The following is a 17,004-nucleotide window of genomic DNA, read 5'->3' as shown; positions in this document are numbered from 1 at the left end:
TCTATCAAGAATTTGATCATGTAATTATTTTTCATATTCAATTGACACCTTTAAAAACACATTTTGCCACTTGCTGTCGGCTGAAAATGACATCGCAGGTGTTGAGGGCTCAACACGCGTGACAACCAATCACGGCTTACCTAAGTTGAGCAAGTTCAAGTTACAAGTTCAAAATAAAATGTCTTTTTCATTCAAAACAACAACAAAATGACAAAAAGTGAAATCTTGAAAACCCACCATTGAATAAAAGGTCCTACCTGTCCATTGGCGAGGGTTGTGCGTGCGCAGCGTGTCGTGTGACAGGAATAAAAAAGAACTTGTGGCCGCATTCTCAGGGGCTCGTTGAATTCTCGACACTTAATTGTCTCCGCCGCTGTGTTCGAATGTTGCAGCAACATTATTAATGTCACCGGCTGCTGTTCGCCTTCTGGCGCTACTGGACGACACGGGTCCACCTCACCTATGAAGATTAAAATTGCATTTCATGTTTTTATAATCACACTACATTTGTGCACTTGAGACTCTGCTAAGGCCAAGTAACCAGACTCTTCCATATTCATATCCAAGAAAGTTTGTGTGCGGTGGGCCTTCGAGAACCCCCCGATCATCGTGCCTTTACTGACTTTAATTAGAAGGAGGGAATCGGCCTCTCATGCCAACAGCCAGCAGTAACTTTGATTTAAAAAGAAAAAAGATAACTCACAGTATTCGCCATGGATTTTTAATGAAGTTTACTCACAACTAATTTAATAAAAGAGATAATTCGGCACTATTTGGTAATAAAACATGCCCTATTTAACAAAGTAAAAATGTTCTTCCATATTTGCGAAGACTGTAAAGACATTTAACAACTAATTTGAGCTCAATTGGATTATGGCATTAGAATATTCAGCACAAACAATAGCCGCGTGGTAATGACGTTCTTTAAATTGCAATTGTTCCACATGAGTAGTTTCAACGTGTGGTTTTAAAGACCACAATGCATCATCATCAAGTAGCATCGTCCACTTGTTAATGATGCTGCATTTGCGCTGTAAACGTTTGCTGGCAAAATTTGAGTGTGTTTCAAGTAATGCTGACTTGTGTTGCGCATGATACGTACCTGACTTGGCGGATAAATGACAACAAATCAAATGTATCCCCTTGTGGGATAGAACAATGTATGCTAGGTTGAATTAAGCTTAACAGACCACATAAAATTGATTTTTTTTTTTTTTTTTTTGGAAAGACATTATGAATTTCTCCATTTTGACAAGGCAGCCACTGAGTGAGCGGAGGCTCAAGGAGTGTTCCACTAATGGGATCCTGCAGGCTGAATATATTGACGTGATGAAAAGAGACTTTCATCCAGCCAGATGAGTTGAGTCTTGTCACTAGCGATAGATGATCATCATGTCGAGATTTGGCAAAGAAAAATAACTTTTCAACTCATTATTCTAGGTCATGGGTGTCCAAACGTTTTTCATTTCAGGGCCGCATACAGAAAAATGAAAGAGTGCAAGGGCCACATTGAAATTCTTTGACTTTAATTTATTAAACACATTGAAAACAACAAAATCAAGTAATTATTGTTCATATTTTCTAGTTTATTGTTGAAAATATGCTACGTAGCAGCTAGCAAATAGTTAAGGATTTTCAAGATTTTGGGGTGTCCTTGGCCCTGTATCCCACTATACTAGATCCACCCCTGTACATTCAGAACCAAAAATAGTGCAAACTGTCGCAAGCTGACCATTTTTTGATTAAACAATTAAGATCATTAATCATAATGTGTCCTGGACAGAGGAGGGAGTGGAAGAAACAATTTGTATGTGTTTTGAAGAAAAATTGTGTAAATTATTTCAGTCGTTAGTAGTTTATTTGCATCTTTGCATATATTGAACTCTCTACAATATATAAACCAATTTTATTACCATCTCATTCTCTCTGTGCCCAACTGAACATATATGTTTTTAATTAACCTTGCAGGATGTGTCCAATGTCATTTTTAACAGCTAAAATTGAGGTCAAATGTTGTACGCTACTTGTTGTAAACAATGCTAAAAGCCATTTAAGTATAGATTATCTGTGGCAATGTCAGCATCAAAAAATGAACGCTTAGATTTGATTCAATTATTTTGTGCAAAAATCATGCATTATCAATACACACGGCTGCATTATTTGATGAACCAAATGTTTTTGATAATCACCCCCCACCCCCCTCACGCCCATTTTTTTTTTACTAGCATTAGCAGTAGCCTAAATTTGTAATGCTGACAAAACGTGTCATTTCCATATCATTAGTTTCCTTGGACCAATGAATTCCCTACGTTAGCACACAAAGGAATCGCTCTTGAACACGCAACATGTAAGTGTTTGTTGTGTGTGTACGTGCGGTGTTAAAGGCGAGTGGGCGCTTAATCACTGCTTATGTGAGGTGAATACTAAAGCGCGTGCCTGCAGGATAGAAAAGGCACTGGGCAATACAGCTGAATGCAATTGAAAGAATACATCATGTACATTTTTTTTCCTGACTCCTTTAAAATGTAATTTACAGGCAAAAAGTGCACTCAATATATTACCGGCTATATCCACGGGAGGCCATTCCTGGAGTTTATGGTCTACCAAAAGTACACTAAGAAGTGGCACCACTCGGACCCATAGTCAGAAGCTTCTCCTCTGTGACTTATTCATTCAAAACTCAATGGACTTTTTTGGTAAAGGAGGACTGTGAACTCTTAAGAAACCAACTCCAAGTCTTTGTATAGACATATGGATGGTGATCCCTGATTGTCAATGAGTGAACACATTCGGAAAATAGTCGTGGTCGGGATCCGAATGCAGCAAACGCGGGGCTAACGCGTTTGACCCGCTGAGTGCTCAGTGACAGTTTCGTCCGCTGGCGCTTTTCACTGCACAAAGCCGAGTTTGTGGCGTCACAGCTCAATGCCGTTGTGGTACAAATGCTAGCTCGAGGTTGCTCTCATGAGAGCTGGAGCCAAGGCCCGTTTATGAAAATGTGTTCATGACGTACAAGGTAGCGTGTGGTACGTCAGGTCATTTCTGTTGTCCGTCCATCCATTTTCTATGGCGCTTGTCTTTATTAGCTTTGAAGATGGAAATGTTACTTTTTTGGGGTCAAAATGTACATTCATGCTCGGAAGTGAGAGTGAAGTCAAATGACTTATTCCGATTGTAGCAGGTTTGTCATGATGTGCTGGAGTGTTCCAGATTTTTAGCACAGATTGCAAATCCAATCGAGGGTATCCTCATTTCTTAATGAGGCTCCTTTTGGAGAAGCGAACATTTTCCTATTAATCAAGTTACTAACACTTTGACCTGAAAATGACATCACTGCAATAAGTGAAAATATGACACCAGTAAAGATAACAGTATAGCTTGCTCATATGACAGATTTCATTCTATTAAATTGTTGCATCCAGGCTCAAACGATTGCCATCATGAAATCTATATAATGAGGTTTCTCGTTTTGAATAGAACTACTAAAATATTTACTTCTCATGCAATGATGATAGTTTGATTTACAAGTTTTTCGCTACTACTCCCCCGCAAAAAAAAAAAAGGAACAAAATTTGGTTGAACTCCAAATCTTACCATTGGCCCGGCTCCACTGTACTTGGTAGTCAGATTGGCACTGATAAATGTGACTTCCAATGGAGGCTGGCTGTATATGTTTCCTAAAAAAGCGAAAAGAAGTGAGTGTGTTATAATGAGTTGAACAAACTGCAGCTTCACACAAATACCAACACCCCCCCCCACAAAAAAAAGTTGGCAGGGAGCAATTGAAGAGATGGCATTTTATTGTCAGCCAAGTAAAAAGTGATTCAGGGACATAATGGCACAAGGGAACTGCAACGACAGACAGAGCAGAAATAACTAAGAGGAGAGCGAAGGAGACTGGAGAGTACATACCTATCAAAGGATGCCAAGTAAGAAAAGATCATTTGCTTTGTTTCTGCAATTTCCGTCCTGCAGCTTAGAAAAAAATGACATCATTTATTAATGTGGTGTTTCCCAAGCTGTTATTGAACCCCTCTCAATAATTAATCTGGCACGAGGCCTGGCTGAGAGGAGAGAGTGGCGGTGGTGTACACACACAAAAAAAACAACTAAAAAATAATAATAATAAAAGACCCCCCAAAAAGCATTTGGCCTGATTCTAGTTTATTTTCATCGTTTGGTTTATGACTTGTATTTATGGCTGTAATAAAAACACAGCACGAGTAGCAAATGGGCCTATATTTATTTAAGACATTTTTCTCCCGCTGATTGTTCTGCGTTAATATATTTTTACACACAAGTCTGTGGTGGATCAAAAGGCACATACATGTTCTTTATTTAAGAATCTGTTTAGGGATTCTTTAGCTCTGCCCCTAGATTTGATTACAGCTGATTTAACCACAAGTTGATAACATCGTTATGTTAGGAAAATGGATAGATACTAGGGGTGGGAATCTTTGAATTTCGATTCGATTCCGATTTTGGGGTCTGCGATTCGATTCAGAACGATTTTTGCTTCGCAATGATTTGATTGACAATGATTTTTGCTTCAATCTATAGATTTGCAAGGAATTGTAATGATCTACTCCAGTCTGACTCGCTAATGTTAATTAGCGCTCTACTCGCGGCACTTTTATCACTCAAAAGAACGGCTCCACACTGTAAAAAAACAAAAAACTTTTATTGGAATAACTTGATCGTGACTTTTTCCTTCTACTCTCTAATGTGGCTACAACATTTTTATCTATTAGACCGCATGGAACCACACTGGCCCTCAGTGGCCAAACCGGGTAGAACATGAACAGCGCTCCAAATAAAGGCACACACAGACAAAGGCAAGACAGTATAAAATAATTTAAATAAAATCGATTTTGGAACAATTAAAATCAATTTTGAATCGTACTAAATGAGAATCGTGATTCCTATGAGAATCGATTTTTCGGCACACCCATAATAGATACCAATATTTTATTTTTAACACAGAACTAGCATTGCATCGACATTCCTGCTTGTATATCCACCAGGCTCAACTTTTATTTCTTCTTTGTTTCTTATCAACAGTACTGTTATTAATCCTCTTATGTAGTGCCCCCTAGTGTTCAGAATGAGATACCAGGTAACTGAAATACCTTGTGCTCCAGGCTACATGTACCCTGTAAATTATGTAGAGTAAATTTGACTCTATTTAGAATGGGACCAAACAGACTCAGTTTTAGAGTAATATTTACACTTGGAAGAAAGTAAAATAAAGAATTAAAAGTCTCTCAAGGGTTGAGGAACAAACTCACAACCTTGAGCTTGGGAGACAGCCGATCTACTCCCTGAGCCATGCAGCTCCTGCCTTGTTTTAGTATATCGTTCGTGTCAGCTGCAATCTTCCCAACTCTGAGTAAAAATGAATTTGGAGACCAAAAAACGATGTTTTTGGTCTCCTCTTGGAGGTAAGCAATCTCAGGTGATAGCGTGGCCGTTCCTCAACCCTTGAGTGACTTATTTTTATTTTTTTCTTCAAATCTTTACTTTACTCTCTTCCAAGTGTAAATATTAGCTTACTCTAAAACGGAGTCGATTTGGTCTCACTCAAAATAGTCAAATTTACTCTAAAGAGTCAAATGTACTCCACTGTGCGGCGCCGTATGCACAGTGGCGAGTTACATTTCTTTAACGCTTTGGAGGCGTTCATATTCTGATTGTTTGTTTGTTTTTCGTTAATTCTCACAATGAAGAGGTTATTGACGTTTGTGCTCTTGTCACACTATCACTACTTGCATTCACTCGATAGAACTGCGCATGGCCGCTTCTTGACACGAGCAGCACATTGCGGGCGACGGGGTTCAAAACGAAGTTGCCCGAGTGGAGTTAATCATCCATCTTGTACAACAAAATTCAATTTGCAGTGGCCTATCTTCACTCAGCTGACATCAGGACGACTGTTATGAGTAGCAGTACCGGTATGGGAGCATTCCTAGTAAGTACTTGTACTCGTACTCAAGTCAGGAAAAAAAAAAGCGGTATTGTTACAGGAGGAAATGTGGTAGCACTTATGATAAACTGAGAAGGAATGTGTTGGTGTCAAGTGTAAGCAGCAGATGGGGAAGGAGATGAATGCAGTGGAAATGCTGTGGATCAGGAGTTTTGGTCAGAGCAAGAAAGATTACAACACAGTGTGTGTGTGCGTGTGTGTGTGTGTGTGTGTGTGTGTGCATCTATTCTTGCTGCTGGGCGAGTCAGCAGGTCTGCCCCGGTGAATAAGGGGGCTGTGACAATGACAAAGAGATACGCTGACGGAGTCGCCTTCGACCTTCCTTGTAGTTTGCAGCAAAGCTCTGCTCGACGAGGCTGCAATTTGAGAGAAGAAAAGTGGCGAGACGTTTTGGATTCCGCTGGTTGCGAAGTCCAAAGGGGATGCAGTGGAACATCTCAAGTCCAATGCCAACTTTGTCGGAGGCTCCGCAATTTAGTGTTGCGGGAAATAGACTTTGAAAAGTCAACATTCGAAATGTCGTCATGATGGACTAGAAGCCACATTAGCGACATTAGCATCGTCAAAGTTGGGGTTGATCAGAGAACCATAAATCATTTAGATTTACAGTAAATAGTGCGGCAAGGGTTGACTGTATTAGTTTAGCCTGAACTTGCTATATTATTTTGAACCTCTTCTAGACAGTAATTAATAAACATTTCAGACAAATGAGAAACTCCCTCCTACTTTACCAAAATTAAAATCAAAGCATTACTTCAGGGCGTCTGCAGTACTTTCATTTATTATCTGAACAGTGTCGTTCTCAAATTCAAGCAATAAATAAATGTGCGTTTTGCCTTTTTTTGGGCACCTCCTCCTCATTTATCCACACCTAGACTATTTCTTCTTCGCTTTGGTGCAGCTGAGCCGTCACAGATGGCTGCTGCTTCAATATAAATATTTGATCGCCCTCATAATCCTCCCTGGAGGGTGGTGAAATATTTAAACAATGTCTGGTGGATGTTTTTTTTCCCCTTCAAAAAATAGAAAACAATACTGGACCGCACCAAACCAAAATGTATTGCCTGACGATGTGTTTTCATATATTATGACGCTGCTATGTGTTCTTTCATTGCATGTTGATGATAAATTAATCTTTGACTTGCGGAATTGGAGCCCAAAGTGTGGAAGGATAGTAAAAAAAAAAAAAACACTCGTGGAGGCAACAGTTCATAAACTATACTGTGTGTATGTGGTGCATCTATGCATTACTGTGCCGCTTATCTGAAGCTAATTAATCTGTGCATTCAGCAAAATCCAATATAATTTTGCTTACCTTTGCATGATAGTACCTCTGTATGATAGTGGTTCAGACAGTGTAGTCCCTTGAAAGTGGCTTTGGATCTTCACCCAGCTTAGCTGATGAAGACATGTTTGGCGAGACACAGTTTTGGGGAGGTTATTATGTAAATTAGCCACATTTAAATAATAATTTACCAAAATTCAGAAGGGCTTCTTCAAAAAGTCCTTTTCAGAAATAGGCAGCTCAAAGATAGTCGTTTAATTTCATAATTGACGGGTGAATTCCGGAGTCCCAACTATTTTTATACATTCCACTAAAAATTATATTTTCCATACGATGTTCCCTCTGGTATAGAAGTAACGGTGATAATGTGTGTCTCTCTTGTAGCGGGATGCAAAGGGGCAGTACCTGTTTGATGTCATCTGCCACCACCTAAACCTTCTGGAGAAGGACTATTTCGGCATCAGATATGTGGACCCAGACAAGCAGCGGGTGAATAATAAAGATGCTCATATTTTATTCATATCATTTATTTTGCCCTTCAAAATCAATCATTGTTCTTGCATTGAATGGAAAATCTGGTGATGACGGCGATCATGTAAATTACATAAGTCATAAAAAAAAAGTTGACCTTTGTTTTGGTCCTAGATTGGAAAACAGCAAGTTGTGTAAAAAGTACTGAAAATAATAAACAGTTGGACATGTGCCTTTTAAAATTTTAGAGGTCAAATTAAGTTGTGCATTTTCAGTTCATCCTGAAATTTCACACAAAAGCCTATTATTCCAAGGATTTGGCGCGTAAACACGCTGATCACATGTTTAAATTAACAAGGTTATTGCTTTGAATATAAAATAAGTTCCTGAAAGATGGAAGGAGGCCATTTAAGGTGTTAATTAGGACAAGTCAGTCGTGGTCGAGCTCATTGCCTCAACTTGCTCTAATTTTGACACACCATCATCTATTGGCTGTCATCCTTTCACGGACTTCCTGTCCTCCTGGCACAGGGGCTCCTTTCACTCAGGTGTGGTGTGGGGTGTACGAGTGCGCTATTCTTGTTATTGGTTCTATGTCAGCGTGTTTACTTGCTGAGCAATCGGACAGCAGAAGGAAAGGAGAGCATCCCTTTAGTCTCCATTTGACTTTCCTTTCTACCTTGCAGCACTGGTTGGATTTTTCAAAGTCCATTGCCAAACAAATGAAATGTGAGTATTTGACAAATGATGTGTCACATTCATTCATTCAGAAATATGAAGGGGAAAATGAATTGGGGGCACAGAAAAAGAACATACATACATAGTTTTACTGTACTAAAAGTCTAATTTAAAGAGTGTATGTGTTTGAAACTTAAATTAATTTTTTTTTGCTGTATTAGACAGTTTTAGATTTAGTATTATATTTTAACAATGTACAGTATTTGTTTTTGATGCAAATGTAGTTTTGTGTTACAATATTAACATTTTTCAATAACAAAATTAGAATCTCAAGTATATTTTAATGTATTATTTTTGTCATGAAATTGCTTATTTTCCCACCATACTTTGCCTTATTTTATTAATATAATTAATTAATATTAATTAATATTAACCTTAAGCTTTTTCTCACAGTATTTGACTTTTTTATGTATTTGTTGCAAATGTACAGGTTTTGGTACAATATTATTTTTTTCTGCAATTAAATTAGCATTTAAATAAATAAATAAACATTTTGTAAACATAGTGTACTGTATTTCAGTATTACTTTGTCATGTTTTTTTTGCACAATATTCATGTTTTTGTAAAACATTAATTTAACTCTGAAATTACACATTATTCCCTTTTTACCCCCATATTGTATTTATTTGGTCAAAATGAAAAAATATTATAATCTTATACCCGACAGTCACAGGTCGGCATGGCAAAAGAGAATCTTTTCTCAATTGCTTGATAAATAAAGGTTAAAAAAATCTCATAAATTAAAATGTTGTCTCGTTATATTTGGCCTTTTTTTTGTGTTGCTCCTATTGTCACAATAATATTACTCAAAATGACTTCACGCTTAAGTGTGGCCCAAATACTAATCGTAGTACTAATGTTCGCTAAATTGACTAAAACAATGAGACTGTTCACGTATACGTGCTCTGTTGCTTCCCAGCTCAGCCTCCTTTCACCATGTGCTTGCGTGTCAAGTTCTACCCGCCTGACCCTGCCGCCCTCCGGGAGGAAATCACCAGGTAGGACATGACGAGATGACACGTCTTCTTTGCATGCCAGCTCGCTTTTTTCTCACATGAATGCCCATTTGGACCAGAACGATGCGACATGTTCATGCCTCGCTGGTTCCATCTTGCAGTGTTGCTTTGCTCAAATCCACTTTTAGTCTCTTCAATATACGGTGCGGGTGAGTAACGACTCATTATTTTTGATGTTTTCTTGCAGCAGGTGCAGTAGGATCTAAGATGTTCCTTGACTTTCTATTAAACCTAGAATGTGCCTCACGCTGGGGCTGCTTCATTGTCTCGAGCACATTTAGATTCAGCTAACTGTACCCTGTATGATTATAAAAGGCCAGTGCTTTTTAGACTTCTAATTAAATTCATTAAATGATCCCCGCATGCGAGACTTTAGTTAAATGAAGGCGACATGGTGGCAAACGTGCATGGTAGGACGGTTAACACTCAGTCCTTCTCAAGTATTGGGACGGACCCCATAGGTGTCAGTGACGCTCTCATTGTCCCAATACTTTTGTCTATGTAGTGTCTATAACAGTAACCGACGTCTCTGTTCCACTGCTGCGCTGTGTAAGGCCTACCTGACAATTTAACAAATGATGCACACAGCCTCTGAGCTCACGCCGTCCCTCTCTAAATCAAATTCCCCCCCACCTCTCCCCCAACCCCCGCCCTCTGCTCACAAATAAATCTCACACAATACTCACAGCTTGGTTCTGCTTTGACGGAGCCAACAAGGGAGAGCAGCTCGCCCACTTCAACTGACTTCACTGACACCAATAAAAGCCTGCAAAAATAATTAAAGGAAAGTAGCACTCTGTCAAGTGAAAAGGCTTAATATACGCACTTTTTATGACCCCTCTGCTCGGAGAGGCACGCTTTAATGAACAGTCTCCCATGTGAAGCTGCATCATATTTTGCATTGTTGTCAAGTTCATTCTGGCATATGTCATGCAAATTAACGGTAAATTCTCCATTTAATTTGATCTAAACAGCAAAGCACCAGGTATGCGTACAAACACTGTTAGTGGATCTAAATGCAAAGACAACAAACATAGCACACTTTACAAAAGTTCATCAAAAAAAAAAAAGGGAGCACGTGAGCATGACTAAATACAAATAATAAAATGCGATGCGACAAAAAGTCAACATGCAAACAAATCAAAATGATTGACAACAAGCTAAGGTGGGTGACTGTAAAGTCATGAAAGAAAGACACTATTATAGTCAAAACCCTATAACATAAAATCCAGGAAAATGGAAGACGAGAACTACTGGCAGAACAGTAAACAACGGGAGCAACCAGAAGGGTAAATACTCCGCTGATGACGATAATGCCCAGCAAATGCGACACAGGAGACTCCGCCCACCAATGTTTGCCAAGGGGGCCGTAAAAGAAAAATGATTAACAAACCAGAAGAGGGCAGAACTAAACAGAATGTAACAAACAAATAAGATACCCGTACTTACAGTACCTACAATCCTTATTCTGTATGATTCCTCTTCTTCTTCCAGGAAAATCACAGTTCCATAAAAAAGAAAGAAAGAAAGTAGTACATGTGGAGCTTTGTGTGCAGGGAAGAGTTCCCGACTCCCGACAGTACTTTTTTTGTGAGGGTGTACTTCAGTCGCTCTCGGCCATGTCTGAAATAAAGTAACTCGCAATTATGCAGATTAACCAAACAATAGAGTACATAAATCTCAGTCTTTGCACCTTTGCAAATATCTTCAAACACGTATGATTTATTTTGGAAAGAATGTCTGAATTCACTTAACCAGGTCTTAGAGAGGCAAGTGATAGTATTTTCAACCAACTGAAGGTGTTTGAGGAAAGACTGGCTGACTCCAAAATAAAATGCATTATACTAATCCAGATGTGATTGTCATGAAAAAAATGGATTACTGTTTCAAAGTGCTACTGTGTTAGAAAAGGCTTTGCCTTTGTCAGCCGCCTGAGGTGACAAAAGCTGGACTTAACTAGAACACCAATTTTCTGATCCAATTTAGAATCACTGTCCAATTTACAGCCCAGATTTGAGACTGTTGGCTTCACAAAGTGGTGCCAATGGGCTCAAATCTAAAGAGGAGGGATTTACAAAGGGCCACTGAGACCAAACACCATTTCTCTGCTTTTCTTTTTTTTTAAGAGTTTGAGATGATAAAATTCACAGGCAGAATTCAATCACTGTTTAATTTAATACAACAAAGCTTTTAAAAAGTAAAGCAAAAAAAAAAATCAACCGCAGGCACTCATATCAACGTGTATTCAAACTCACAAGATTTGTGTGACTTTAGTAGGATAGTTTTGAAAATTGTACAATGTTCGGGATTCCACTGTGAGTGGTTATATTGGGATCCAGTGCACCCAGTCAGTAAAAGAGAGGCAATACATAAATGCTCAATAACAGATCCTACCTGTCTTCTTCCACACTGCAGATATCTGGTCTTCCTGCAGGTGAAAAGGGACCTCTACCATGGCCGCCTGCTGTGCAAGACCTCGGACGCCGCTCTCTTGGCGGCGTATATCTTACAAGGTAAGACATCTTGGCTTTAATCACATCAATTAATTAAAACTAGGTGTCATACAAGTATAAAGAAAAGTTCACTAGAATTGGAAAACTAAACAAATTGTCAAAAGAATAATGGTTGAAAGATGCGGTTGATAGTTACATACTTCAGTCCTTTAGGGGGCAGTAATGAGCATTACAAGCTGTTTGCTAGCTGCTAAACAAATCAAGGAAAAATCACTGTTCCACTCGTCCTGTAGGAGGCAGTGATGAGCATTACAAACTGTTAGCTGAAACGATGGAGAAGACATAGCCACTGTATCGCGCAATTATCTTTCAGAATTATAATTGTTCAAGATTCTGCAACTCGCTTAAAAGATTTAGCATGTTAACTAATGTATAATAAAATAAAAGTAAAACCACTCACCATTGGAAGCTGCTTGACAGAAAACTGCTCGCTTGCAGCTTGAGTGAGAAGCGCTGCCTATTAAGTGTACTTAACTTAGAATGTGATTGATTGAATTCATTTGTAGATGTAATTTGTTATATTGCTCACTGAACAGCCACACACTTGCTACCTTATGTTGTGGTAAATTCCATTTCCTGTTCTATGACTATTATCGCCTCTCTAACCTCGTTCACAAAAATCCCCGAAAACGCCAAAGTAAAAGCATAAAGCTTAGTCAAAGTCTCTCTACATTAGATGGTTTTGACTTGGCGTATGTTTCCACAAAATGTTGATTTATGATCTCCCAATTATTATTATTATTTTTTTGTTGTTGCAAGTTTACAAGTGGCTAGCATGTATGCCTCACAGTTTGAGATGTCTTTATTCGAATTTCGGCTGTGTGGAATTTGCACGTTCTCCCTCAGCTCAGGTTAATTTGCTCCGAGTACTTTAACTTAATTCCTTGGCACAAAGATGGCGCCAAAGTAATGCTTATATATTAGACAGGGCTTGGGCATGAGTATAAAAACAGCAAATTGGGAGCATTTTCAACAAATAACGGCATATAGCTCCCCAAAAATATACTAAGAGCAAATCAAGGATATGCGTAGGAACACTGAATGACGATAAAGTCTTTATCATCAATGTATCCATTTTTTTGTTAATACGTCTCCATTTTCCAGCTGAAATCGGTGACTACGACCCGGGAAAACACCCCGAAGGCTACAGCTCCAAGTTTCAGTTCTTCCCCAAACACTCGGAGAAGTTGGAGAGGCGGATTGCCGATATCCACAAGACAGAGCTGATGTAAGTTGACCCCCCGAATATTTTGCGGCGTGCGTCCCGTCCCGCCTGTCGCGCTTTCAGAGATGCGGCGTGATATACGGAGAAGGTTAAAGCAGCAGCCGTGCCCCTTATGTTAACTTTAACCTTGTCATCACGCCGCGCGTTCGCTTGTCGACCTTTACGGATGATGCGTCAGGTTACACGCACAACATGCACACTGAAATGGACACGCACTGAAGCAGCACACTGGTTCGACTGTGTGTGCCTGTAAAGGACTGAAAAATACGGAAAGTTTCCTATTTTGGTGAAATACGTCAACGTGTGAGCTGACAGAGGCTGTTTGTTGTTTTTGCAGAGGCCAAAGTCCTGAAACGTCAGAGCTCAACTTTCTCCAAAAGGCTCAGATGTTGGAGACCTACGGCGTGGATCCGCATCCATGCAAAGTGCGCATCAGCCGATGTGTTCATCAGGAAAACTAAAATACAAGATGTGCAGATTCTTAACTAAGTTGATGTGTAACTTGATTTTGCTTTTGACTCAACAGCAAAGTGATCCAGTATTCCAGTACTGACCTATTATGATCCATTATCAATTGTTTGTTGTTTTTGGTGCCAGGACGTGTCTGGCAATCCAGCTTTCCTGGCCTTCACTCCATTTGGATTCACTGTGCTGCAAGGCAACCGCAGGATTCATATCCTCACCTGGTGACTGCCACTACTGCACAACATTGGATGGAGATGAATACTGAATACAAACTTGCAGCGTTGTATGTTTTCATGTGTCAGGGATGAGGTGACCAAGCTGAAGTTTGAAGCCAAGACGTTCCATATATATGCAAATCAGACTGAGGTACTGTACACATGATGATCAAGCATCTTTGGATTATTTTAAATAAAATAAAGTATATTTCAACAAGCATCTGATATGTATGACGGCGTGTTAGGGCCATTATTTTTTTGAAATTTTAAATTAAATTTGCCACTTTATAAAGTGACACAAAAAAAAACTCAGAAACTTACGACAAATACACGTAGCGTAGCTATAGTCTAATGTGAGGATTCGTTGGTGGTTAATGTTTATAAATTGATAAGGCAGGATGGAGACGGATTCATTCTTAATTTAAACTTTACTTGTCATACACAGCTGCTAGAGCGACAACACTTCCTGATCCCCTATCAGCTGACTAAAACTAACCAATCAGAAGCTAGCACACTTTAGGTAAATGCAAGTGGATGATGGAGAGCAGCAGATTCGACACATCAACGTAACTACTTGTAAAAAAAAATTTTTTTTAATTAAACTTTATAAAGTGGCAAATTTGCGAGTTTTTCCTCGGAATATTCCCCCCTCTGAAAAAATAAATAAATAAATATATATACATAGCCCTAATACGCCACCGTAGATATTACATTGCTATCCAAATGAAATACTTAAAGAACTGTGTGTGTATTTTAGGATCAAAAGATCATATTGACGTACTTTGCACCCACACCTGAGGCCTGCAAGCACCTGTGGAAGTGTGGCGTGGAGAATCAAGCCTTCTACAAGTTAGTCACGGAACTGTACAAACTGTACTATATATACTTAATGTCCTCATAAAAATAATAAGCAATATTGTCTGTTTTCTCCATCAGGTTGGAGAAGTCCAGTCAAGTGCGCACAGTGTCTAGTAGCAATCTCTTCTTTAAGGGTAGTCGCTTTAGATACAGGTACCATAAACACTTTTCTCTTTATGCATCGTACCTGATAATATACTGGCTGCATGAATATGACAGTGATGTGAATTTATTTTATTTTTTTCAGTGGAAAAGTTGCAAAGGAGGTAATGGAACAAAGTGCCAAAATTAAAAGAGACCCGCCTGAGATCCACAGGTTAGAATTCCTACTAAATACCAACCACACACCAACTGTTGGGAAATGATGTGTTACGTATGTACGGCTTATAAAAAGTTAGGGATCGGCAGTTTTCAGGGGAAATTTCTCGACGAACATAAATTGCATTACAACCTTTACAGGTGAACTCAATTTGAACATCACTGAATATATGAGAGAACAGCTGATTGTGCAAAAATGACTGAAACGCCGAACAGTTGGACAAGTGCATTCAAAAGTGTAGACAAGGTCAATTGAAGTTCACCTCTAAAGGTTATAGTGCATTTTAGGTTCATTGTTGATATTTCAACAGCCGAATATCCCTAACTTTTCGTGAGCAGGCTGTATATTTTCTTGGTTAGATTGTGCAGGTTGTACCTCATGTCGTGTCCCGTAATACTTTATGCGTGTGTTATATTTGTCCAGGGCGGGCATGGTGCCAAGCAGGAGCTGTCCGTCCATCACGCACGGCCCTCGTTTGACAAGCGTACCCAGGACACGACGGAGAGCGGTGCACATCTCCATCATGGAGGGTAAAAAATGCGTACACGCACGCACACGCATAAATATGCTGGAGGGGAGGGGAGAGGGAGGGGTAGGTGCAGATCAATGGATTTAATGTCCCATGAATTAAAAATTTGTGCAACTGTCGTCATAGGAACATCAAATTGCTTCAAAATAGGCACATAAAAGATACTTTGTTGTTTAATTTCCCACTGCATGGTTGGGCATGCGCTGCAGAACCCAACTATTCATAAACAATCCATTAGTCAATTTTCCGTAGTATGTCCTCTTTAATCAAACTGAACCATCTGCACCAGGCTTGGTTCTGACCTTGAACTGGATGTTTGAACCCTGTCTGGTGTTTTGTCATGTCGCTCTGTTTGCGGTGGAATTCTCACTGGTAATAATAACTGTCCAAATATAGCTCCTGCCGTGAGAGGGCCGAGCCGAGTGTGTCATAGCCAACAGGAGAAGGCCCGGGTGGGGGGGCCACATTCCCGGGCCTTGTCTTTCCCGTTAGTCCGTCAGTCTGATTGTTGCCTCCAATCGGGTAGTGAGAACAGGAGTAGATGTTCGCTTAGATCCTCCGCGGGAACCCTCAAAGTCATATCGCTCAGCTTGAACCATGGTCAAGTGCCTGATCCGCATCGAGACCAAGGTGAACGTTCACTTACAAATGGTCAACCACTGCTATCGCGATGTGAAGGTGCGCGTCTTGTCTCTGGGACCCCGACTGTTGGGCAAGGCATTGGGGGCCCTTCCGCTCTTCCCCTCCCTCACGGAAGGGCCTGCACCAGGCCAGAGGTCCAAGGCCACACTTCGACTCGCTGTACCCGCAGATGGCCGACCAGGTAAAACCAAGACTGCTTTTTCTGAGCCTCTTGGAGTTTTTCTCGTGGTCCCTTAGTTTTTTATTGTTAGATATCACAAGCCTAATTTGGGGCTGTTGGGCCTTTGATTGCATGGCACATCTTTCGTGCGTGAGTGGAGGGTACGAACTCTATTTAAGTCGTTGATGGCGTTATAAAATAAAAATAAAAGCTAATCCAGCGTCTCCTACATCCAAATGAGAATTAACTGAACACATGCATTGTGACACAAGACACATTAGTCTCACCTGGCACGGGCAAATATATTTTCCTTCCAATTGTCTTTCATCATTTCCCTATTAAATTATTCAAATGTGTGGAGGAGACAAGAGCAATCTGTTAGGAGGAAAAATGAGCTCCCTAAAGGAGCTGTAAGTAACAATCATCCCATTTTATATTTTTGCACAAGGGCTACCTCTACATCTTTGATCTAAAATTTTATGTGTGGCAAAGTGTGTACAGCACAACGTATGCATATTGTAACTGTGACCATCAACGTTAGCTCTGATGCTAATGCTAATCATAAAAAATGTTTAGTAGATTTTC

At 39.7% G+C, this 17,004-nt stretch overlaps 1 protein-coding gene across 2 annotated transcripts in view; it reads left to right on the top strand.

Moving 5' to 3' along the window:
* Positions 1-17,004, top strand: part of LOC147176929 (FERM domain-containing protein 5-like) — a 34,979-nt gene that overhangs the window by 13,657 nt on the left and 4,318 nt on the right. The window contains exons 2-13 of one of the 2 annotated variants that reach the window (XM_086071062.1): positions 7,653-7,757; positions 8,426-8,468; positions 9,397-9,475; positions 11,909-12,006; positions 13,111-13,234; positions 13,569-13,656; positions 13,829-13,917; positions 13,999-14,062; positions 14,669-14,760; positions 14,848-14,922; positions 15,017-15,085; positions 15,512-15,618. In XM_086071062.1, coding sequence (XP_085927188.1) covers positions 7,653-7,757; positions 8,426-8,468; positions 9,397-9,475; positions 11,909-12,006; positions 13,111-13,234; positions 13,569-13,656; positions 13,829-13,917; positions 13,999-14,062; positions 14,669-14,760; positions 14,848-14,922; positions 15,017-15,085; positions 15,512-15,618 — 1,033 coding nt within the window. The remainder of the gene's footprint in view (positions 1-7,652; positions 7,758-8,425; positions 8,469-9,396; positions 9,476-11,908; positions 12,007-13,110; positions 13,235-13,568; positions 13,657-13,828; positions 13,918-13,998; positions 14,063-14,668; positions 14,761-14,847; positions 14,923-15,016; positions 15,086-15,511; positions 15,619-17,004) is intronic. The other variant, XM_086071061.1, reaches the window with a different exon arrangement.

The sequence above is a fragment of the Leptonotus elevatus genome, chromosome 3 (genome assembly GCF_054856555.1).
Source record: "Leptonotus elevatus isolate MCC_2025b chromosome 3, RoL_Lele_1.0, whole genome shotgun sequence".
NCBI classification, from domain to species: domain Eukaryota; kingdom Metazoa; phylum Chordata; class Actinopteri; order Syngnathiformes; family Syngnathidae; genus Leptonotus; species Leptonotus elevatus.
This window is presented reverse-complemented; position numbering and strand designations above follow the sequence as displayed.